This window comes from Falco rusticolus, chromosome 4, assembly GCF_015220075.1.
Source record: "Falco rusticolus isolate bFalRus1 chromosome 4, bFalRus1.pri, whole genome shotgun sequence".
Classification (NCBI taxonomy): Eukaryota; Metazoa; Chordata; class Aves; order Falconiformes; family Falconidae; genus Falco; species Falco rusticolus.
In genome coordinates, this window is record NC_051190.1 from 89486411 (window position 1) to 89511423 (window position 25013).

General features: G+C 40.2%; 1 protein-coding gene across 8 annotated transcripts in view; it reads left to right on the forward strand.

The window, feature by feature from the left end:
- The window catches only part of LOC119145980 (solute carrier family 12 member 7-like), a 77490-nt gene extending 59198 nt beyond the window's left edge, over positions 1-18292 (forward strand). For 4 of the 8 annotated variants that reach the window (XM_037382880.1, XM_037382886.1, XM_037382882.1 and 1 more), the window contains 10 exons: positions 1288-1456; positions 4309-4504; positions 4818-4987; positions 5139-5270; positions 6994-7101; positions 10080-10196; positions 12411-12592; positions 13921-13935; positions 16726-16859; positions 17318-18292. In XM_037382880.1, the coding sequence (XP_037238777.1) occupies positions 1288-1456; positions 4309-4504; positions 4818-4987; positions 5139-5270; positions 6994-7101; positions 10080-10196; positions 12411-12592; positions 13921-13935; positions 16726-16859; positions 17318-17409 (1315 nt within the window). In that variant the 3' untranslated portion in view covers positions 17410-18292. The remainder of the gene's footprint in view (positions 1-1287; positions 1457-4308; positions 4505-4817; positions 4988-5138; positions 5271-6993; positions 7102-10079; positions 10197-12410; positions 12593-13920; positions 13936-16725; positions 16860-17317) is intronic. The other 4 variants (XM_037382881.1, XM_037382884.1, XM_037382887.1 and 1 more) reach the window with 4 other exon arrangements.
- The last annotated feature ends 6721 nt before the right edge of the window (positions 18293-25013 follow it).

A 25013-nucleotide genomic window follows, 5' to 3' on the forward strand; every position in this document is an offset into this window, starting at 1 on the left:
GACAAAGAGCTTTCCTGTGAAATGTCTAATGTTGCTTCGGTTCCAGATGAGTTACCCTTCTGTTGTGTCAACGTATTTCCTAGAACTGGACCTTCTTCTTGTATCTTAAACCACGCTGGTTTTGAAGGAGGAAGTAACGCTCCCAGCTCTTTGTCATTCTTTTGAATTTGTAGTAATGACAGGGAAATTATAAAATGTTGGTTTGGAGAAAGTAAGCAGATTGGATATTGATTAAAGGCAACAGAATGCATCCTCAAGTGTGCAGTTGAAACTGAACTTGGAGCGCTGTCAGTACGGTTAAAGCTGTGACTGTCCTTTTGGAAGGACCTATGCAGGTAGAGGAATGGGTTGACAAGATCATGAAAATCCAGAAGGATATGTGGGAAGTCCAGTACCTGGGACAGGCTTGTCCAGTGCAATGGTACAAGGCTGGGAACCTGCTCTGGTGAATAGGCTCTGTGGTTCCCAGTAGATGGTAAGCCAGCAGTGTGCCTTGGCAGTGACGTGTGTTGGGCTACGTCAACAGGAATATAGCTAGTCCATTGAGAAATAAATATACTGGGAAATAATATTCCTCTTTGCTCAGCGCTCATTAGACTCAATCTAGAATATTTCATGAGTTTTAGGCACCCTAGTGTAGGAAAGACATTGATAAACTGGAGTGAGCTCTGCAGAGGACCATCAAGACGATGGTTGGGCCACAGGAGCATATCTCCTGTGGGGAGAAGCTGAGGGAGCTGTGCTTATTCAGCTTTGAGGAGCCTTAAGAGGAGCCTAAGAGCTGGTATAACTAACTAGTAATTATCCAATACCTAAAAGGTCAATGAGAAGATAGAGTTGGACTGTTTACAGCAGTGTATGGTAAAAGACTGAGAGAACATGGTAAAATGGAGAAAGAAAAAAATCCCACCACTTTTGAGATGATGGTAATTAAGCATTGAAGAGATTATCTAGAGGTGATAATTCTGTCCCTGGAGATCTTAAAAATCCAACTGGATGGAGCTATAAACAATCTGGCATACATTCAATGTTAAACTATTTCGAACAGCAGGTTGCAGTAAGAGGACCTTGGAAGGGCAAAAATTTTTTAATTCAGTAACTTTCTTGGTAAAACAATTCTTTAAGGTAGCTTTTCAGAATGATGGTATGGTGGGTACATATTCTATATTTGATGTGTTGTTGCTTTGTTAAATGATGACTTCATTGCTTCATAGTTGAATGTTTTCCATTGAATTAACCACTTAATCTGCATTTTATTAATTGTAAATTATTTTTTGTTTTTTGCAGACCTCAACTTTTGGTCTTGTTAAACTTGGATAGCGAGCAGTTGGTGAAACATCCTAGATTGCTTTCTTTCACCTCTCAGTTGAAGGCTGGTAAAGGGCTGACTATTGTGGGCTCTGTGCTTCAGGGAATCTTCTTGGATAAATGTACAGAAACTCAGAAAGCTGAAGAGGTGTGTAAAAGCTTATAAACACTTGTAACTTCAACTAGTACTTAAATGTTGGATCTGGATAACTCATCTTGAATTAGAACAGACTGCTGTAAAGTATTGAATAAAATGTCAATTTTTTTCTATCAGCACAGTCAATGATTAAATATAGAGAACAGGTTGGTGTGTGTAGCAAAACACTTTATAAAATTTCCCAATAGGATGAGACAAGGCTGATACTTCTTAGCTTTTTATTTTCTTTTATGTTGAGAGCCCTTGGCTCAGAATCAGATCATGTTCGTGGGGGGGGGGGGAAAAAGTAATAGATTTTTAGCAAGTCACCCTATAAAGAAACCAGTTTTATTTAGCAAAAAAATTAACATTTATCTAACAAATGCAGATGTGTTTGATATAATTTCATTCTCTGGATGTATACAGGGTATTATTTTCTACATTGATATAGAAATATGTAGCAGAGCTAGGATTAGGAGCAGTCTTCACCAGAACTCAACATCCTTCTTGAGATCCTTTACTTTCTTTCTATTTTCTTTTCTTTCCTATTTTTGCCGTATCTCTAGAGAAGGTAGGATGAGGTAGGAAAAAATAGTAAGTTGCCATGTAATTTAAGGTGACATCTAACTGTGCTACAAACAAAAGTGAACTTAATTTGAATGTTTCTTCCCTTGCCTTGCCCCTCTCCTTCCCTGACAACTTGTCAGTATTTGGCTGTGCTACCTGATTGGAAATATATAGACATTTTTGTGGGAAGCCCTTGAAAATACCTGAACTTAATTTTAAATTGTCCCGTGAAGGAAAAAGAGAAGTTAATAGACTGAGCTGCTGAAGATCCGTTGTTTGTACAGCTTGCACTTTTAATGCAAAGCAAGTTTTACCTTTTTATTTGGTCTTAAATCGTGTGCTTCTTTGTTTAATCCATTATTGGGGTAACTTGGTACAGGTAACTGTATTTGCTTACCTCCACAAACTCTCCAAATTTTACAGAGTGGGGAAACATTTTTAGAATATATCATGTTTCATGTAGTTTATTGAATACCATTAAAAAATCTAATGCCTTTAGAAAATACTACAAAGCCTACTCCAAAAGTAGTCTCTGATTGCCACTAGATCGTCCAAAAATGGTTAATGTCTTCAGTGTTATTGAAAAGAGTATTAGTTGAAATGTCTACTGTTCTGATCCAAATAATCTTAAAAGCTATATAAACACACCTGTGATTTATTCAAATTTGATATCTCTAAAATAGGTGAGCATTTGAAATATGGAAATGGACTTAACAAAGCTAACTGCCCTTTTTCTGCCAGCTTTTCTTTTTTTCTCCCTTTTGGTATTCAGACCTGTCCGTAGTGTTTTTTGAAATAACAAAGTATGAATTCAGATGGCCTAGCTGATAGCACATGAAAAGGCTCCAAGAGACCAATTAGTTTGAAAACGTGGTGGAAAAGTGTAGCAACGGTGTGTTTGGAAGTAATTGTTAATAAGCTGTTGTTATCAGCAAGTGTGAGTAGAAAACAAGATAGAGAATACAACCAAGCCTCTTGAAATAAAATGAAGAAAACCTTTGGACAGAAACTGTTTACCCATGAGAATATGAAATGTTACCTACAGCTGGCTTAACTTGAAGTCAACTATATTTTCCAGAGATGGAACAGAAGTGAATTTAAGGGAGACCTAATTCCTAGGTTCTCTAGGCAGTCAGACCTGGTGTTAAGAGTGAGGCAACTATTGCTTTTAAAGTAGAAATGAAGATGAATTTTAGAGGTTTGAGCATCTGGAGGCCTCGCTGGTTTTGGAAAATCTGGACTAGAAAATGTTTCTAGAATATTTGTAGGAAATGAAGTTTTCTCCTGTATTTTACAAGAAAAAAGCATCTTATTAAACTGATACACCCTCACAGATATTGTTTGCACATAGTTGTTAGCTCTGCTACCAAATTCTCTGAAGATTTTCTTTCTCTACTGAACAGAATTTCTGATGTGAAGCCACACTGAGCCAGTGCCAAGTGTTCTGTGGTCAAATCTGTTGGTTTTGATAGGAATTTTGGAGCTTCCAAAATTGCAAATTTTGATGTGCTAGCTCTTCCTTCTGAAACCATGCTGATCTCCTGCACAAGTCATTGATACTGATGGGATTTTTAAAGTCATGCCATCAAAACCTAGTAAATGCCAAAGCTGATGTTCCCTAGCTGACCTTGTACCATTTTGAATACTACTTCTAAATTACTTATGCAATAAATAAATTATGCATCTGTGTGTTTGTTGTTAAATGAAAGGGAGCCATGTTGAAATTAAAGAGGTGTGGGAGATTAAATGTAGTCTGTTTATCTTGTCATTATTCAGCCAGTTATTCCAATTGTCTCCTGCACGTATATATTTCCATGTTGGGAGCCGATAAATACAATGTCAGCCTCTTAATGTCAAATTTGTTTAAGGAGCTTTGGTGGCCTCATCTGCTGAAGTCCTTGGCATCCCATTTTTCCAAACCCTTCCAACTCCAAAAGAAAGGACTTGTCATTCCAAACATACGGTGTTTTGTCAATCAGCAGTTTTGACTTTTCCTGAAGCAGTGTTACTTTATCTATCTTTGTCAATGTGGTTAAACTCATATCTTGTTCATTCTTCCTTAGAAATAAAAGACTGAATAATTAAAGTAATGAAAAACCTGTGTGGTGTCTTTTGGGGAGGTGGTTGTTTTGGGTGTTAGTTGTCGTAGAATCATGTTTGCTCTTTTGGAATTACCGATTTGTTGGTTGTACATTGTAGCTCCTGTTTTGCTGTTACTTAGTGCTGTTACTCCTCATAGTGATTATTACCGTGCTGATGACTGCATTTCCCTGTGTGTGATCTTCTTCCATTTGCAGAACGTTAAATCCTTAATGGGAGTAGAAAAGACTAAAGGATTTTGCCAGATTGTGGTGTCTCCTAATTTCAGAGATGGAATATCCTATTTGATTCAGTCAGCGGGTCTAGGAGGGATGAAGCACAACACAGTCCTGATGGCATGGCCACAGTCATGGAAGCAGACAGAAAATCGTTTCTCATGGAAAAATTTTGTTGGTATGTGTTTATAGTCTTTCTCCTATGCATTTGTAATACCACTATGTAACTACTGTATTTGCAATGTGGAGGAAATGTGATGCTGAACATCCAGTGGACAATTGAGTATTTCATGTGGGGTGGGTTTTCTTAGCCCTGGGTCTCTTCAGCCATAGCTTCTCTTGTTCTTCTCCTAAGCAGGGCAGTCACTAAAGCAAAGATGTTCCTCTTTTTCCTCAGCAGAATCTGGGAAGATTTAAGCTTTTGAATGTAGAAGAAAAGCTGTGAATGGTAACTAGAAGTTCTTGATCAGATGTCTTGCTTTCCCTTGCAGACACTGTACGAGAAACAACAGCAGCTCAGCAAGCACTGTTGGTGGCTAAAAACATTGACTTATTTCCAACAAATCAAGAACGATTTACTGAAGGAAACATAGATGTGTGGTGGATTGTCCATGATGGCGGTATGCTGATGTTACTGCCTTTTCTCCTTCGACAGCACAAGGCAAGGACAACAGAAAACGCCTGGGATTTCATTTTCTAACAATGAATACTTCTATGAGTTTCTAATGAAACACCCTTTCACCTTGATGGAGTTACTCATGGTGATAGCAATCAATTGTGTTACAAATTTTTATAATGTGTCTTTTTGATAGGTTTGGAGAAAATGCAAAATGCGTATCTTTACTGTGGCTCAAATGGATGATAATAGCATTCAAATGAAGAAGGACCTTCAGATGTTCTTATATCATCTTAGACTGAATGCTGAAGTAGAAGTTGTTGAAATGGTATGTTACTGCATGGTTTTCGGGTTTTTTTAGATGCAATTGAGACTAAATTTGGAAAATGGACTTAACGTTTTTGAAACTAAGAGATGTTAGCCCAAACGTGCAAAGGGAAAGACTGCGGGCCCACCAAGAACAAGAAGTTTTTTAAAGCAATGTTATCTTACGATGTCACAGTGCTAGTGTATGTGGTAGTGAGCTTAATAGTTTTGTCAAGTAGAGTTGAGCCATTTTGGTGTATTAATGCCTGCTTTATTTGCGAGGACTAGTCCATAGGGATAGTTCATTCAGGTAGGAAAAAACTTGGAATTTTAGCAGGCAGTGAAATGGAAGGCTGAATGTGCTTAATCTAATAAGCCATGGCATCCAGCATGAGCAAGGATGAACAAGTCAGTCTCCAGCTGCTGTGTGATTATCTCTCCAAAATAAGGAATCTCCAGGCCCCCATGAGAGTATGTCAGTTGTTTTTTGGTGTTGCCAACTTCTTTGGCACTGGAGAACAAGATAGCAACATATAGCTACAAGTTCCCAAGTCAATTATTGAGAAAATTAATTTTGTAATTTTTTTCCTTTTTTAAATACTGGTCATAAACTGCTGAAGAAAAGGGCTAAAGCCATATTCTGTCTAGACCCGCTTTGTTTGGCAGCTAAGGAAGAACTTCAGGACTCAAAGGTGACTAGCATAGTGTCCAAAGTAAGACAGAAAAACCCCATGAAACTCCCCCAGCCAAAGCAAAACCAAAAACCCACCACCTTTTAAACTCATTTTGAAGTGTGTTGAAGAAGGTGAGTCAGCTGGTTCAAAAGAAAATCCTACCACCAGTTCCTGGAATGAACACAACCTCTCAAAAAGATTTATCATGCTATTCAGGCGTAAAGCAAACTTTATGGAATCATTTAAATTATGAAAAAAATTACTTACAAAAAAATTGGTTAGTATTTTGAACTAGGAAGTAAGAGAAATCCTTTCATTTAATTTTGTTTTTGTTTGCTTAGAGTACTGAATGTAAAAGACTAAATCCTGTGGCATGTGCAGGTGAAAGAAGACAGAGTACCATTAAAAAAAGGCTCAGCCTTGGTTGGGTTTTGAGCAGAAGACAGTATAGGAAGCACAATGAATTCTTATGCAGGTCATATTTAACCCTGAGATTCTTCCAAAAGATCAGAGACATGTTAAGAGTCAGTGACAGCACAGATGACTGCTATAGTTTTTTATGTTTTATTTTAGCTTAGTGCTGATGTGAGAATATATGTTGGAGTTTCTTCATAAATGCTCCTGTTGCTGAACCTTTCTCACTGGTGAAAGGGCAATGTGTTATTTTGTGGCTCTAGACATTTTTTGAGCAAACAAGTATGCACACATGCTCAGGAGGCAGCGATGCAGACCCGTTTTAAATAAGCGCTTTCAACCCTTTCTCACTTCTGCAGCTTAGTCGGAACAGAACGATGGAAAGTCGGTCCCGAGTACCTCACATTTAGATAAAGATAAAAATCACATTGATGTTGGTATAGTAGGATAGTTCATTGTATGAGATTTGCTGTTTGGAGATGAATTTTAAGAATGAGGACAGACAGAATTCATGGGTTATATGCTTGGGATTTCTCTAATGCTGTAAATATGTCCAAGACTGAATGAATGCAGGAATGAAGGTGGTACACTAGCTCAATGTTGTTCTTCTGAGTAGTACTTTTCTTCTGATATTTCTAATGCCAATGTCTTTTGCAGTTTGAAAATGATATTTCTGCGTTCACATATGAGAAGACACTTATGATGGAACAGCGATCTCAGATGCTAAAGCAGATGCAGCTATCAAAGAATGAAAGGGAAAGAGAGGTAGGAACTTTGGCTTGGCAGAGATGTTCTGTGAAAAATCAGAAAGTAGCGTTTCTTGTCTGTGGCTTCTAATCAATTTTTTCTAACTAGTCAAAATCTTCTATAACTGCATTCTGTGTTAGTTTCTCTACAGCAGGTTTCACGTGCAAGGTTATAATAATGTGGGGGAAAAAGAAAATCCTTTTTTATTTGAACAGGTGTTTAGAGTTTTCCTGTTCTTGTTAAGATTAGTGCAAGTATTTACTAGCAAAGCATTTGAGCATCAGTGTGGACTATATCCAGAGCATTTCAAAACCTGATATACATCAGTAGCTAACGTTGATGGTTACTCAGCTGGGCTGATGAGATTTGACTTGTTCTTATTCAATTCACAACAACTGTTTTTTAGTTTCTGCGTTATTCTGAATGGTTTATGTATCAACTAATTATTGTTTCTGGAGCCAACTAACCTATAAAGCTATGCTATCCAGTGGGAAAGCTGTGTGCGCTGCTCCCCTACCCTTACTAGTCCCTGGTGGTATTTTGCACGTTGTAGTGACAAGCTTCACGCAACTGTATTTTCATGAATATTTGTAACTTCAAAATTTTTTTTTGTTTCTCTTTTGGCTTGTGCTTCTACCCCCTCATTTACCTGGTTAACTGTCCCGTTATTATCAACACTTCTTAGTGATGTAAAAGATACTGAATGCTTTGGCTTTGCTATCGCTTACAGTGATTTCCCTCCCATGCCAAGTAAGAGATCTCTACTACGTTTAACTGGTCATTTGTAAAATAACTAGAATTTTTTATTATGGCTTTTTTTCTCTACTGATAATTGTAACACTTTTTATGCCTAAATTTTTCTCGTGTTAATCCTACAAGTCCATGCAGGCTTTTGGTTTTTTTATCTCTCCTTATTTATTCTTATTTCTGTTTTGCAGGATTTTTTTAAAGCTCCTAAAGATGCCTTATATTGCTGCAGCACTGTGCTGCTGTAAATCCTTTCTTCCAATGTGTGTTACAGTAGTTCTCTTTTGATCTGAGCCTGCCTAACACCTTTTCAGTAAAACAAGCTCTTCTGTACTCCTTACTCAGTGTTTTTAAGGTTTTTTCCACATTTTGTTATTGAACACTGGTATTTTTCCAGTGGATTTTGTGTGGCTTAATCTATGGCAGGTTTTTAAGGATTTAACTTTCTCATGAATGCTTTACCAGTAGCCCAAGGACCTAAGGCTCTGTAGTCTATAGCATGTAAATTGTAGTGGAGACAGAATAATTTCTTCTCAGCTCTGTGAGTTGGTCTAAATCTGCACTGCTTCAGAGTGCTGTTTGCTTGCAAATTTTAATTTCTTCCTACCCCACCCCTGGTTTTGTTTTTTTTAATAGTTTTCGTTTGTTTTCTTGTTTGTTGTTTTTTTTTTAATTACTCACTCTTACCTGAACGTAGCCATCACCATTATAGCTTCAGTTTTTTCCTTTGTATCATGCAAGGTAAAACCTGAGATGTTCAAAATACCACTGAATTTATTTCATGGTCTTAAGTAAAATCCTTGCTAATTTCAAGAACATCTAGTACGTACTTCCTGCCTTGTCCAAGAATAAATGCCATATCCATCTGTTGTTTACGATTTCAGTATCTTAATCTACCTTGTTATCTTATACTTCCATCAGAAAATGTCTAGCTATGCTTTCACTTCCTCTGGAGCTGCAAGTTGAATATATGCACTCAGTGTGACAGGTCGTCTTCTCTTAAATGAGCCAAGCCATCCCCTCCAGTTTTATGATGACCTCCAAAGTATTTTTCTCATTAGTATCGCTAGTTCAAATCAGCATTGCTTTTATTCTCATTATCTGTCTCCAGCCATTCAAATATAAACCTGATATTCCAGCTTTGAATGGTGTTTGTTACCATGAAGATCAGTTTTTTTAACTTCACTTTCATGCTTGTACCTCTTCAAACCAGGCTCTGACCTTCCTGAAGGGGAAAATTTGGTTTTGTACAGCATTCTTTTGCTGTTTCCCTTGTAGGCATGCTCTTATCCCTGAGGAATCACCCTTACCCTCCCGTTTTCTGTCAGTTTTTTAAAATGGAACTTTATTTGATCTTGCGCCTGGTTTTTCTTGTGGAACTGAGGCAAAAGAACTCAACAGATTTTTGTTTCCTTTTTTGAGAAAGCTGGTTGATTTGCTTCCATTCAAGTGTAAATATAACACATGCATGCGAAGCAACTTGGGTGCAACTGCCAAACATTTATTTATTTGACTTTGACAATAGAGCTGCAGAAACAAAACGTAGAGCTTTGTTCACTTCCTTGCTGCCCTTCCTGGTGTTCATTGGCTTCCTTCTGTGGCTAGTCCTGAGTAATAACTGTTGGGCTGGGCACTGGTATTGTTGGACCTGTGGGAAGGCAGCCACCCATCCCACTGCTCTTTTGTGCTGGGTTGTGCAGGGAGAAGGCAGCATCCATCCCACCGCTGTTTTATGTTGGGTTGCGCAGCACCAGTGCTGCTGTTAGGTAAGATTGGCAGAAATGTGGGTGCATGTAGGCGAGGCGCACAATTATACTTTGTACATCACTGGGAAATAAATTGGTGCTTAGAGATGGAAAGCAGCTTTCTCATCTGCTTGAATTTTTTTTATGCTATTGATTGTAACAGAATAAAATAAATTCATCTGAATCATCATGTATATGATGGGATGTGACCCTCACAAACAGGGGAATATTAGAAGTTCCCATATAGACTAAAGGATTAAATTCATCTCATGTTTTCACAAGTCTCTGTAAAAAGCAGTAACCAACTGCTAAACATCCAAAACAGCACCCCATAGTATATATAAACAAGTGACGTTTGTGAAAATAAAGCAAGTTTATAACAAGCTGTGATACCGAATCTCATGTATTTAAATGAAGACAACTTTTATTTTGAATGATATGATCATCTGCTTTTTTCTGTAGACTGTTGTGGTTTTTTTGTCCTCGGTAACATTTTTGTCTCAGATTCAGAGCATCACTGATGAGTCTCGAGGCTCAATCAGAAGAAAAAGCTACTCCAGTCCACAGTCCATTGGCCAAGATGCGCAGGCACTGCTGACTAATGATTATCGAGAGGAGGAGGTAGTTGGACGTAGTACTGACTAGATATACTTTCCCATTGCAACACTTGGAGTGCCACTATTGCAAACTGAACTACAAATGAACAACTTGATCATTCATTGTTACAGAATAGTTCTTCAAAGATTTTAATTTTTACTGTAAATTCGTTATCTTACTCTATATTTTTTCCTCTGGATGATGCTTCTGTGACAGGAATTAACATCCTATTTTTCTCACACCTATTTTCCATAGAAGAAACACTTGTGTTTCTGAGAATGCCTGTTTTACTTAAGAGCCAGAAGCAAGGATATTTCTCTGCCTCCTATCTTTTAAAGTCTTAATAGCGTGTGTTTCATTAATAAGCATATTTCATGCTTTCACAAAGCATTGCCTTCCTTTATTATTCCTTTATTGAAGTACTGAAGCTTTTCGGAGACCATATAGATACACTAGGGGGACGTCTATGCTCATTCACAAGCCATTATTAACCCATAAATGTCATTAGTATTTTCTTAGTGGTGAGTTGCAAAGAAAATGGACTAATGTGATTAATGGCTTTAGTGTACACTTGAAGTGTTGCTCATATCTAAAGATGTGTAGCCTAGTTTGTAGAAATGCTGTAATACCTTTGTGTTTCTCTTTCCTCATGAAGTGTGAGAAGAACATGTTGTGTTCCATATAATTAATTTAGTATCAAAACAGCACTAACAAAAATGTGCTTTTGTTGTCTTTGCATTATCATGAATGTGTGCTATAGGTCCATTTTTTCTCTTGGCTCACTGTCTTTCTAAAAATGGCAAACTGTCTTTCACTGAAGCACAGTTGTATTGGACTCATCTTACAGTGGTTATTTCAAAATTTTAGCTCGTTGGATACTGCCATATGGCACGTATGCTATCTGCATGTATTTGTAAGCTTTTTCCATTCTCAGGATAGAACTGTATTCATGGTAACTTCTGATTCATGGTCTTGACTTGTTTAATCTTCTATGGAGATACGAAGGCCATCAAACAAATAGATAGTTACGTGAGCCTCAGAATTGAGCTCTAGGTTTTGGGAATCTACAAGAACAGGGACTTGGAGAAATTAGGAGAAATACAGAAACTTAAGCATTTACGAACAGCTGCAACTGCAGTTTGTGAACCACTAGGGGAATTGCTGTTCAGAGATAGAAAGTAGTTTTCTCATCTGCTTTGATTTTATTAATGCTTTTGGTTGTGACCTGAATGAAATTGCTTCTTTTGAGTCATCACGTATATGGAGGGACGTGACCATCACTAGCGTGATAATTGAGGTTGCCGAATAGAACAGGAGCTTCAACTCATGATGTAACAAGTCTCTGAAGACCCTTCAAAACTGCTAAAGATCTTAAACAAACAAACAAAAAACCCTCCCAAATGCCAGCCCCCTGAAAACAACACACCAAAACACAAAAACAATCCTCCCCCCATACCAATTCACTTATGATTTTAAGTCTAAGGTACTTTGTGTTGCTTTTGATGGGAATACAGAAGTGTAAGGACAAGGTATTATGAGAGAGAGTAAGTAAATAACATACGTTAAATATTTTTCTTTCCTCAAGAGGAGTGAGGGGAATGGGAAATGGAGAACACAGAAGTGCATGTACAAGTGGGAACAACAGTACTGTGTTCCTAAAGTTATGATTTCAGCTTCTGATATTATAAGTGATGAGAGGGCCCCTTCATGGTTAGATTGATTGGCTTTTGTTATGTGATATGCACCTGCATGCATAAAGGAATGTAGCTAGCCTTCAATTTGGCCGGTCCAGCCTTGTGTTACTGGGACCATGAGTCACACTGGTAGTTCAGCTAAAGGCATGTGTAATGGTCAGTGTTCATGACAGTATCTGAGAAAATAGTAATGTCACTGATGAAGCATGAGAGCATGGGCTTTCATGTTTTTCACTAGCAAAAAGCCATGGTGTCAATGAAGTACCCTCTGGCTGGATTCAGCCTCACTTTTATTTAATGACAAAAATAATGTCCAGCCCAGATATAATCCTGCAAATGTAAACAAATAACTACCTTTTAACAAGCAGTTTCCTTTAGTGATGAAGTCAAAACAGTCTGATATTTGCCCACAAAGTAAGGTGAATTTTTCTGTGCCTTCCTTTGTTCCACTGCTGTGAAATTCCTTTTCAAAATTTTAATGAAATATAATCTACAAGTGCTCTTTTTGGCTGAATCTTGGGGTGATTGATTGTTTTGTCACCAGGCTCAGCTGATCCATGATAGAAACACTGCCTCGCACTCAGCTCCAGTGGTCAAAGCAAGTGTGGCTGCTGCTGTGCCAGAAAAAGTGCAAATGACGTGGACTAAAGAAAAATTTGTAGCTGAAAAGCATAAAACCAAAGATTCAAATGTGTCTGGCTTTAAAGATATTTTCAACATGAAGCCGTAAGTATACCTGTGATGTTTGGAGTTTTGTATTTGATTGTGTGTATTGTAGTGGGGTGGGGGTTTTTTGTTGTTGTTCTGGGTTTTGTTTTTTAAGAGATTAAGATGTGTATTTAAAGTTTAGAGTACAAATATGCTTTTTCCATGCAGTTCACTTAGATGCCATTCTTCTGAAACTAGCATGGACTTGGGTGGAACAACAATGGCTGTAAAGTGTCATTCAAAAGAATGTTGAGTTTACAGCTTAGTCTGCCATATTTAAGCATTTTAACATCTCTGCTTTCTGGTAGAGTTTAGAAGTTGTGAATGAAGCTTAATGGTAACTTCTGTTTTTCTCTCTTCCTGTGGGTAACAAATTGCTGTGTATCATTTCCCTGCCTCATTTACTGTGTTTTGTTGGGGTGGAGAGAGTACCAAAGATGCAGATAAGACTCTTCCAAGACATTTAGCTTATGTGTTAGTTTTCGTTTGTTTTTGAGGGGGGGGGGGGTGTGTGTGTGAGTGTTTGTGAGTTGTTTTTTTTTCTTTTTTTTTTTTTTTTGGAAACAGAAATTCGGCCCTCATCCTGTAAATAAAAGCAATATAAAATTTGTGCTTATAGGTATGTCTTGTTATATTAGTGTTTCCCGTTGAAATATTCTTTAATGTCTTTCTCTTAAATAGAGGTGACTTAATAGATAAGAGTTACTACCTGTGTCAAGCCTGATGTAGACACAAAACCTGTGACAGAAAGGTGGCAGCTTGTTTGCTTCTGCATGTTGTGATTCAAGCACATACATGCATCTTTTCCAAGTTTTGAAAGAATGTGGTTAAAGCGTGGCCTGGACTATTTTCTGCGTATGCCCAAAGCAAAACTGTGAATGTCAAGGGAAATTTTAATATCTAAAGGAAATCTATCTTAAATCTAGGGCTCGTAGACAGTAGCATTAGAAGGTATGATTAGAATCAGCACCTTCATCCTAAGTTGTTTTGAGGATTTGCTCTGAGCTCTTTAGAAACAGTTTGTCTTCTGCAAACCACAAACATTTATATCACTCATGCTCTAAAGCACAGTTTTTGTTCTGGGCTGCATTAGATGCTAATTTTTTATTTTCTTTATTTATTTGGGGGGGGGGGTAACATCTTGGAAATACTTCCTGTTACTACTTTAGAATTGTGCAAGATACAGACTTTAGATATTATTATTTCAAAACTGCTATGCATGGTTGGGGGTGGAAATTACAGTTCAGACTTGGTGTGCCTGTACAGTATATTAATATTGTTGAATTTAAAATGTACCTGATGGTGTAAATATTTTTTCCCTGAATATTTGCTTCCCTTCCACATAGAGAATGGGGAAATCTGTAAGTCCAAGTTTCATTTCACTTAAGCAATGTAGGCTGTTCCCTGGTTCTTGTGGTCTTGTATGTTGTATGTGTGTTACATGAGTTGCACTGTGTATATTCTTTTGTGCCTTTGTTTATATACTGTCATGATGCATTTATCACTGAAAAAATATTCTTCATGACTTGTTAATGTTTTCTTCTAAATATTATCAACTTTCCAGTCGAGGTAAGTCACGTAACATGTATTTTAGTTTCTGTAAGTATATAAAATTTGATAGTACTCCTCTGCACCAGTGTAATATTTAGTTTTCTAATTAACTACATTAAAAAGTAAATACATTTCTGTTCTGGAAAAATAGCCCCCATTGCGATATAAATACTTGAACAATAAAGCTGAATTTGTTTACAGAGGGAGCTTTCATACTTTGTCAAATGCCAGTTCTTGCCTCCCTTTCTACTAACCCATGCATGTGTAGGAATAACACAAGGTCGGATATATATTGGATATGACCGCATACAAAAATATGACACTCCATCTCTCTTTGTTCTTGGGTGGAACTGACTCTTGACTGCTCTGCTTTCTTTTCCAGAGCCCACTGTTACCTTCATTTGTCTAACAAATTTAGTTTCTTACGAAAATTTAGCTTATTTTGTATACTATGTGTGATTTCGGTTCTTCCAGTGCTTGAAGGCTAAATGAAGTTAGTCAGCCTGGGTTCACGTTGTACACAATATACCTTTAGTTAATTTGAGCCTTTATTTCAGTGCTTAGTTCTTGCCGCTTCATCACAAATTTATATCCTCCTTATTTCCCTTTGCATTTTATCTTTAGTTTTACAATGTTTCTACTTCAACATTTATACACCTCTTCAACTACACACTATTGCTTCTCCCTTCGTAGTTCTTTGGTCTTCTCAACCCACTGTTCTGCTTCTGAAAAACTGAGCTTCACGTATTCTTTTGTTCCATGTATAGTTTTTGTACAGTTGGTTCTTAGGACAGATGGCCACTGTGACAGAAAATCCTCCAGGAGGGACTGATAAACTCAATTTTGGAAATGTTGTGGTCTTGGAGGAAAACGCCAGGAGTGGGGAGGGGAGTAGAGAGAATCAGCTGAAATGGATGTGTCCGGTCTCCACTGGCTACTAAACTTCAGGCCAAATGCTTTTTTTTTTTTTGTTTTCCTTCCACTTCCCCCTAATTGTCCCTGCAAAATCAAGGATGAAAATGCAATATGAGACATGCTACACCTGATACTATCCTCTTAATGGCTATTCCCTTCATAGAAAAAAAAAAAAGGGGGGGGGGGCTTAGTAGAACACAAGTATGTATGCTCCCTGCGTTCTCCATCTTGGTACCCTGTGTTTAAATGAATCATCTGTATCTGGCTGCTGTTCTCAACTCTATGCTTACTTACATAAACTGAGGGTAGCCTCATATTTCTAGAAGATTCTAGGATTAAGTGTTGGTGTGGTCCCCTGAAGAGACCTCTAGTAGCAGAACAAAGTTGTGCGTTTCCTTTTATGAATTTTGGCTTCCTAAATCTGGGAAAAGAGATCTCTTTAATTTCCATTGTTTACTTGAGCTGAAACAGTGCTGAGGCTTGTGCTGCAATTTTGATTGCTGTCAGTGGAATTCAGAAGATGCCAGACTTGATCAGGCATTTCAGAGGATGCCTTATGTCCTGCCGCTACTAATGTGCCAGTCCTCCCTCTGTAGGACAGTGTGTGAGCCCAGCGGCGCAGGGTGCTGTTGTACTTTTACTGTGAGACCAGTAGTGACAGTGCTAAGAAAACTGCGCCAGGTAGAGTGATCTGAGTGTCTTATACCAGCACACTGGTATCTGTCTCCGTTCTTGAGATGTGCTGTCACCTGGTGCTTCTGAGCTTCCCTTTGAAGTGACTCGTTTCACTTGTAAAGAATCTACTTTTGGGCGGCAGATCTTTTGGATAAATGGGCTTGCTTAGGTAGAGTCTGAATATTTCTTTTGCACTGCAGCATATGACTCATTTTCAGTCTTGGCTAGTTTTACACAGATGGCAGTTTCTCAGGGACTGTGAGGGAACTGTTCTTTTGTTTTGTTCGGAAGAGAACTGAATCATCCAAGGTGGTTCCTAAAATAAGGAAATCTCTGAAGTCCTAGCAATTTTTCCCTTTTGCGCATAAATTTACAAGCAAAGCAGTAGTTAATACTGATAACATAGAGGCAGAGGCTCAGTTGCAGTTCATTGCTTACTGCCTTACTACTGTGGCATGAGAAACTAGTAATTTTTTTCATAAATTTTATACTGTTTCTAAATTTTCTTAACCAGACATAAAATAATCTTGTAACGTTTCCAAAGGAGCATGAGGGAAGTCCTGTACTGTACAACATAAATGCTGCAATCTTTGCATTGCATTGCTGTAATTCCTTTGGGATTTCTTGTACAACTCCAGTTACATTTTTGTGTAATTCAATAAACTGGATTCTCAGTGGTTTTGACTAAATTTAAATAGAAATCAATTTCTATTAAGTTTTTGCATCATCTTAATAAAAGATAACTGAGAATTGGAGGATTTGTGCATTTTGGCAGTCCACTTAGATTTGCTTGTATTTCAGAGTTAGATGTTCTTTTCAAAGGAAAAAAATCTTTTAAACCTAGGTATTGTATTTTCTCAAATGTTTTTTGAATGAGTACAAATACTGGTGTCCATGAAAATAGCTTATTCTGCATTATATATATTAAACTTATACATTCAAATACATAACGTATAATTCAAATGCACAAGTATTGTGACAGTACTAAAAGATGTTTGTTTGCATGCTAGGAATCAGTCAAATGTAAGAAGAATGCACACAGCTGTGAAGCTCAATGGAGTAGTGCTTAATAAATCACAGCATGCTCAGCTAGTTCTCCTGAATATGCCTGGACCTCCTAAAAACAGAAAAGGGGATGAAAACTGTATCCTCTGTTATACTGCTTCTGTATTTCTTGAAATTGGGAGGGGTTTTTTAGTGATTGTGCAGTTGTCCACTTGTTGGGATAAGTATTAGTAATCATGGTAAGCGTAACTTTCACTTTAAGAAAATTACTTTTGATTCCACAGAGTTTTAAGAAATGTTGATAGTGGTTTATTTTTTTTAACTGATGTAAAGCATTCCCCTGTATTGAACTTACTCTGAAATCTCTATATTTTCCATAGGTGAGTAGGTCAGAACTAGGAACTTTTCCCTAAATTAGGCCTTGCTTCCACTTGAGCCAAGCAGGTGGATTAAGCAATGGGACAGTAAAGGGAAACGGGAAGACTCCTTGATCAAATTGTTGAACTTGATTTCTGCATTACATGTCAGGCTTCTTGTGAGATTAATGGCTATTTTGTTTCCTTTCTGAATAAATTCCTTGACTTAATGGTATTTCAGACATGGAGTTCTTGGAAGTTCTGACAGAAGGTCTGGATAGAGTTCTCCTAGTTCGAGGCAGTGGACGTGAAGTGATCACCATTTATTCTTAACCCGTTTGCACATTTTATTCAACAGCCTCCCACACCCCAAATGAGAAAACAAAGTTATTTGCCATAATTTGAGGAGCTTCATTAGGAGTTCTAGTGCATCGAAAATTAGCTTGCAAGCTGAATCTTCTGATGTGTTCTGTTTTTTCTATTAAAGAAGTTATATTTAAATTATATTTTAAGAAGATAGATTTATGTAGATAGAAAACATTTCTGTAGTGCATTAATGAATGGTGGTTGGGTTAGGATATTTATACATAGCATATTCTGACACTTGTTAAACTGTGGTGAAGCACAAGAAAAGAAATAGTAATGCAATAGGTTTTTTTAACCTATAGAAATGTAAGCAATTTTTCATTATTTTAATCTTTGTTCTGTATCTAAATAAAAGGGAAAGGTTTTAGGAGACATTGGCTTCCTCCCTTACCAAAATGCTGCTATATTGCTTCTGTTGGGATTAGGCCTAGTTCAGGAAACTTCATTCAGAAATGTATACAACTACTCAAATTTGTGTATTATGTGCATAAAGTTCACCATTTGCCACACATTTTATATAACATTTCTCTAATTAAAATACTTCATCAGATAGCTGAAGCCTCCAGGTGATGGTAACAGTAAATAGACAAGTTTTGTGGGTATTTTTTTTCCCCCATGAACTACTGGCTGTTAGTGTATTGCATAATTATACCAGTGAAACCTAAGAGCATCCAGCTCCCAGGAAGGCTATGATGCAGTAACTCCACCTGTTTGCAAATATAATTGTAACAATTGATAAACCACAGCAAGTTGGTTAATGAAGTACAGTCTTGTTTTCAAATATGTATATTTTGAAAATGTTGTATGTATGTACTGCTGTTTAAAATAAAATCTGCTTTTCTGAACTGAACAACTCTTAAGTGTGCTTCATTTGTAATCCTTGAACAGTTTAGCTTGGGTGCTCAATGGAAATGTCTTGCTTCTGTCAGAATTCTGTCCCTTTTCAGACACTGATAGTTCTGTAAGTGTTGTTTTAAGACCTAAAGTGTTCATTGGGTAGCAGGAGATTACTCTAAAAAGAATGGTTTTATTTAAACATATATTGATTGTATTATAATAGTTAATATCTCCGTTCAAACTGGGACAGCAGAGGCTAAATACCTGACTCTGCTCAAGACCAGCACTTTTATCACAGAGTGCTCAGGGAGCAAAACAAAGTTATAAAGAGCTGACAGCGGCTGTTAGCAGGCCCCATTTAATGCACAGCAACAGAGGGAACACAGAAAGATAGTCAGGCGACCCAGTGAACTTCAGATGGAGAGAAGGCAGCTGTAGACCACTGGGCATTGGTATAGATTATTTAGGCTTTGGGGTGGGATTTGAAAATTTGAAAGTGTCCGGCTGCTCCCACAGAGGTGGTGCCAGGAAGGAATTCTCTTGCTGTCCCTCATCTTCACTTTGCAGCCATAGAACTACTGCAACATAACTTGGAATACGAGCCCAGGATTCCCACATATTTTAGGATGAGCTTTGTCACAGCTGCCCCAAGGACTGGGACACACTCACCTCTGCTCTCTAGCATCTCCAAAATCCAGCAGGGATGCAAGATGTAGGGCACAGGTATGCTCAGCCACCTGCTCCCTGTGGGATGGGGATGCTCAGTGCCTGGCACTGTGGCACCCTGTGCTTCGCCCTACCACACCAGGGAGGGGGCCAGGAAGGTGCCCCCCAGTGGGCTATGTCCCTGGCTCCCCTCTGACTGCTGCAGGAGACTCGTGCCCAGTTCTGCTCTTTACCCACAGCCCCAGGGAACCAGCTGTGGCCACAGCAGGTGCCCGTACCTCAAGCACAGGGCATCAGCAGGCAGGAACTGGGCTGCCCCAGCTGCGGGGCTGAATTTTGGCACCTTGTCTCACAGGAGGCACCTGATGCCCCACCAAGCCTGAGGTCAGGCAGAGACCAGGCACAGCTCATCACACATGGCTTCAGTACCATCGAGGCAGAGACCTGGGCTCGATGAGGCAGGGCTGTAAAACCCCACAGCCCTGGGGCAAGCACAGCTGACCCTCCCCAGAACTTCTCGGCTCCCCTGCACTGCCTAGGCACCCCCAGACCCCTGCCTACACCTGGTGAAGAGCTCTTCCTCACTGGTGCAGGGCTCCCCTGCACCCCAGGGGCTGGGTTCCCACGTCCCCAACCTGTGGCTGTGGTGCCGTTTGTTCCGGCTTGAGGACAGTATGGGGGCAAACAACCCACCCTGGCTCAAAGTAGCACACCAAAACCCACAGGCTTGTACCCCACAACACCCTACTGCCCTTGGGGAGCGGCCCCCATTCCCCCGTGGAAGGACAGGGCTGTGGCCAGCCCTTGGCAGGGTCAAACCCCCCGGGCAGACACCCTCACACCTGCGCCCAGCACAGCAGGGCAATGCCAACACCCATCTCCCCCTGTGCCACCCCCATAGCTCCCCGATGCACCTGCGCCGGGTGCTATTCATGGGCCAGGCACTGGCATGCTGAGGGGGCCGGTCACAGGACACACAGTGGAAATGGGCCAGCAGCTTGCTGGGTGGGGGGGGTGACAACAAAAGGGCTGGTGAGCTGTCGTGGGGGGCATGCAGCCCTACCTACACACAGGCAAGCAGCTTGTGGGCAGCAGCAGGGTGCTGGGCACTTTGCTGTAGTGAGTTACGGCATTTTTTTGGAGAGAACAGTGAGGTTCTGAACCTGCTTTATCCCTCACCACCCCTGCAAGGTCCGACCTACTGGCTGGTTATAAAATAAAGTGGGTACAACAGGGGAGAGCCGTTGGCTGTGGGCTCCCACCTGAGAAAAAGCTCCACCTCATATTAAGTGGAGAATCCACAGAGGGGGAGTACCCAAAACCCACCACTGCTGTGGGAAGTACTGCCATGGGCCCCCACAGCACCCCAGCCCCATGGGAACTGATGGTGCTGCCAAGGGCAAAATGGGGGGGTTCCTGTACCTCTTGCTGGGGCAGGATGCACCCAGCCTGGGAGCAAAAGCCAGGCCTGCAGCTTGCAGGAGTCCCACCTTTTTTAGGATAAGTTTTGTCACAGCTGCCCTGAGGACAGGGACATGCTTCCCTCGGCCTCACTGGCACCTCTGAAATCTGGCAGCTGAAACTGAAATCCTTGTCCTTTTGACTATGGCTGCAGTCTCTTCCACCGAGGTCCCTGAGAGGAGACACCGGTTCCTTATAGCCATAATGCCTTGTTGCCTCCTCCCCCCCCCCTCCAGAGAGCCTGGGACAAGTCCTGCCACTGTCCTGCACTTGACAGCACACGCCCCACATCTCACTGCTCCCAGGAAGAGCCCTGAGCATCCTGTGAGGGGAAGGGTCCCCATTCCCAGGCTATGGTTTCAGCACTTGAACACCCTGCTCGATGAAACATATCAAGGGCTTTCAGAGTCACCTGAACATTTGATTACCAACCTGCAAGCAGTGCCTCTCACTGCTACAGCACAAACAATCAGGCTGCAACAAAGCTTTTACCTGCGGCCAGATTCTACCATCCATGCTGTTTCCCCTTCCTCCAGAGGCCAGACCACACTGCTCCTCCTCCATCCAAGCACCTCTCCCACACTCCTCAGGGCTATTGAACTACTTAGCAGGAATGAGCTACAGCTGCATATCATTTGTGTCATCCACCGTCCCTGAAGCAAGCCCATGGCTGTATATTATCAATGTTAATTAACCCACTGCCTTCATTCCTCTACATCTGACTTACTGCTTCACCAGCTCCCAGGGACAGGGACAGGGACCAGGACCTCGTCTCCTCATTCCCTCCAGGTCTCTTCAGTCACGGCTCTCAGTGGAGCCCACTAACACCCTCAGAAACTTGGAGGTTTCCTGCTGACTTTCACTTCTCTCGAGGCCAGGTCAATCTTCTTTCTGCAGCTCAAGAACGTGGCACCAGAGGGCCCACGAGCATGCCCAATGCCCAAGCCAGGCCTCTGGGCATGATTTTCTTGATTGCTCACTTCCTAGGGGATTAATTAGAGAGCCTTCAAAACCGAAAAGATTTTCTTCTGGTTTTTTATTACTGAAATCTTTCTTTTTCCTCAACATTTCTTCATTTTTCTGCTTAGACATTAAGAGTTAACAGTAATTTCCAGATGATAACTGGAACCGAACATTTCCCAAATGGAGTCTGATTATGTAGGGAAGTCAGGAGCCTGTTATGTCAGACACTCCATGGGCAGTGTTTGTCCCTACCTCCAGCCCCACATGTCTCTCATCAGGCACCTAGGACTTGCAGCACCTTTGTTCATGTCTGAGCTTTCTCTGTTATGGTCCCTAGCTACACATTTCAGATACATTCCTTAACTGCCAAAAGCCAAACCCATATGAATGCATGGTTTAATAGAAAATAAAATACATTCCTCTGCTGTATATTAAGTCCATCGTACCTCCTCTGAAGTCCACTATCCACAGTGGATTTTCTTAGACTAAATGAAAACACACTTTTGCGTCAAGCACAGACTCTAAGAACCCCCAAAGACATCTCTGCCCTGGGTTCTGTCCATATGCACTCACAGGGAGTCATACCCCAGAGTCATGAGCTCCCTGAATCCACAGAGGGAAGCAAAGAGTCAAAATGAATGAAAAGCTCTCTTTTGAATAGCCTGCACTAATCCTAACATACCTGGGTTACGGAAGCATCTCCAGGTAGGCTCTGTCACATCTAGATACACTCATTCCTCATTCTCCTCCAACACCAGGCAGCTCGGGTACAATTGCCCAGGCTTTTCTTTTTACACAAGGGAGAGGAATAAGTTGTCTCAACCAAGATGCTTTGGCTTACCCTGCTTGTCCACCAGTTCCTGCTCCATAAATGTTCCTGTCAGTCCTGGCTTGTATTTCTCAATCACATGTGTGGGCTTCAGCTACTCCCAGGGACATTGGAAGCAACAGCCACCTCTGTATGGGCAACTGCATCAACCCCTGAACAGAGATCTTAGGCAGAGGTTGAAACATACGCAGAAAAGATGCTACCGTAATGAGCACATAAGAAATCTTCATGTTCAGTGTTATGATGCTGGTCTGTAAATTCTCATAATTTTTTTCATACATCCAGTCCCTTTTGCCTGCTAACCTTTGAGTTCACTCAAGTAGCCCCTGCTTTGATTCCTACTTACCATTGGCCGTTTTCCTCTAGAGTCCTGCCTTGAGGCACTAAGACTGGGAGACCTTGCTGGAGATCACCGACTCAAGGAGAACATGAAATATCACAGATCCATTAACACCTACTCCTATGCAATTTTGCAGTGATCCCGTACTACCTGTGCTGCTGTTTTAACTGTCCCCAAATTAGTAACAGCTCATTACAGAACCCTTGAATTTACTTTCAGATTTTAACTGAGATGTGTTATAGACCACTGCTGAGCTTGGAGGATGCTGTCCTTGAATGTCACAGCACTACCCAAACTAACCAGCTGCAACAAGGCTTTTACCATCACATACCAGCTTAACTTCAATAAGTGGTTCCCGCACCTTGCCCTGGCACAGCCACCAATTCACCACAAGGTTTCACAAGGTCATCTACTCTCCACGCCCCTCCTTCATCTAGGGTGCCTCCCTCTGCTTCTTCCAGGTCTCTCTTTTTCCAGAGCTTCTGGTCCTTCAGTCCTCCTCTTCCATACCCCTTAGAGCTATTTAACTACTTAGCGGGAACCAGCCACAGCTGCACATTATCCACATCAGCCAACCCACTGCCCCTGAAGCAAGCCCACAGCTTGTCTAATTTATTTTTTTAAATTTCCTGTAATTATTACTACTTTTGCAAAGATTACTATGTACCCAAAGTTTTTCATCTTGTAATTTAAGCCCCATTCTTGTGTCCTGAGTGCTGTGAATGTACACAAAAGTTTTTCTTTATAGCTACCTTTTAGATGTTTAAGCATCGTTACTTCGCTTTCCCTTTCCACTTTCCAGCTTAAGCAGCTTTTTCTCAACTTATAGGTTGAAGTCAGACTTCTGTAGGTCATGGAGCACCCTCCTGGGCTTCCTGCAGACTCTCACCAGTTATATTACACTCCTGAAATGCAGTGCATCATCTGGAGGGTTCAACAGCTAATCCGTACCGATATAATGGTTCAGAAATAATAAATGGATGTTGTGACTCAAGTGTGATGTGTGACAAGGAATCACTGGGCCTTTTTAATTAGTGAGAAATGCTACCTAAAAACTAGGTGACAGAAATGGGACATGAGGCTGGCATACAGGTCTGCAAGCTCGCAGTGCAGCTCCGTGTGCTGTGGGTGGCTAAAGAAAAGCGTGAGGCACAGGAGAGAACTAATGCTGGATCTTAGTGAAAGATGGTAAATGCTTTGGAGAGAGGTTTTCAGCATGAGAAATGAGTCAAGTGCCCAGTTCAAAACTGCCTGTGAAATCATTGTGCACTTCCCTCGCTTGTGTAACTCTGTTGTATGTTGTCTGGCAGCTTTTATTGCAAAGTCAACAGTTATGCTGGTGTGATGGGTGACGTTATGATTTCATCATACTGGGCATAATCCAAGTCATGGAAAATGTCAGAATTGAAATGGAACCATGATAAATTATTAACAATTCAGACAACTGTCACTTACCATGCCTTCCCTGTTACAGCTGTCTTAATCGTTGATGCTGTTTCCTCAGACCGTGAGCTGTAATATCTGGTTTTTGTTTTGAGGTGTGTTATGAAGCTGCCAATGGCACTGCCTTAGCCCTTTGGCTAAAAAGATTAGCAAATGATTTGTGAATTATCAGCAGTCTAACAGCATTCTTTTCAAATCAATGGGCAAGAAAGTTGCACCAGTTTGTCTGGCTTCCCTAATCCCTCAGTGTGGTCTTTCTCACATTTATTAAACCTTTTTATTTTCCTCCTTGTTCAGGGCCAGTTGAGGGTTGGAGCAAACTGTCACATCTTTGGAAACTGCTGGTAACCATGGAAAAGGGATTGGTTGGTGTCCTCATGTGATAAGTAGACACTGTAGAAATTCTAGATTCTCATCTCTAAATAAGAGATAGGAATTAGATAAGAATGGGTTACTGGAAAATAAAATAGAACTGGGCCCCTTGAAATAGAAGTGTGTTGATGAAATCATGTAGTAGTATTAATCAAGACACAGTGAGTGTTTTATCAGCTAACAAAAAGTTCCTATGTTAAAATAAACTTTGTTCCAGGTAATTCTAATCAGTCTCTCAAAGCAATGGCTTTGCTTTGCAAATGAGAAAGTGTGGACCTAGATATCAAAACAGTAAGGGATGTTTTTCTTCTCCATTGCAAAACTGGCATGGAAGAACGTATGTAGTTTTCAAATTAGTAGCAGCTCCTTCACCTGCTCGTCAGTGCACAGAGCTGAATCAGTGCTTTCTTCTTCTGTATGAGTCCTGGGAGAACCTTGGTTGCACTCATTCACTTGTTGGAAAAAAAAAAAAGATGTTGATCCAATGCAACTGTAGCAGACACTTTCTTTACTTAAACAATATAAAATTTTCCTGCAGTGGTATTAGAAAAAAACAAAACTTGAAAAAAATTAATTTAAGGATTAAGCTGCAAGACTCCTTTCAGGAAAAAAATAGAATAATGAATAGAACCTAGCTTTAGAGAAAGAAATTTTCATAGC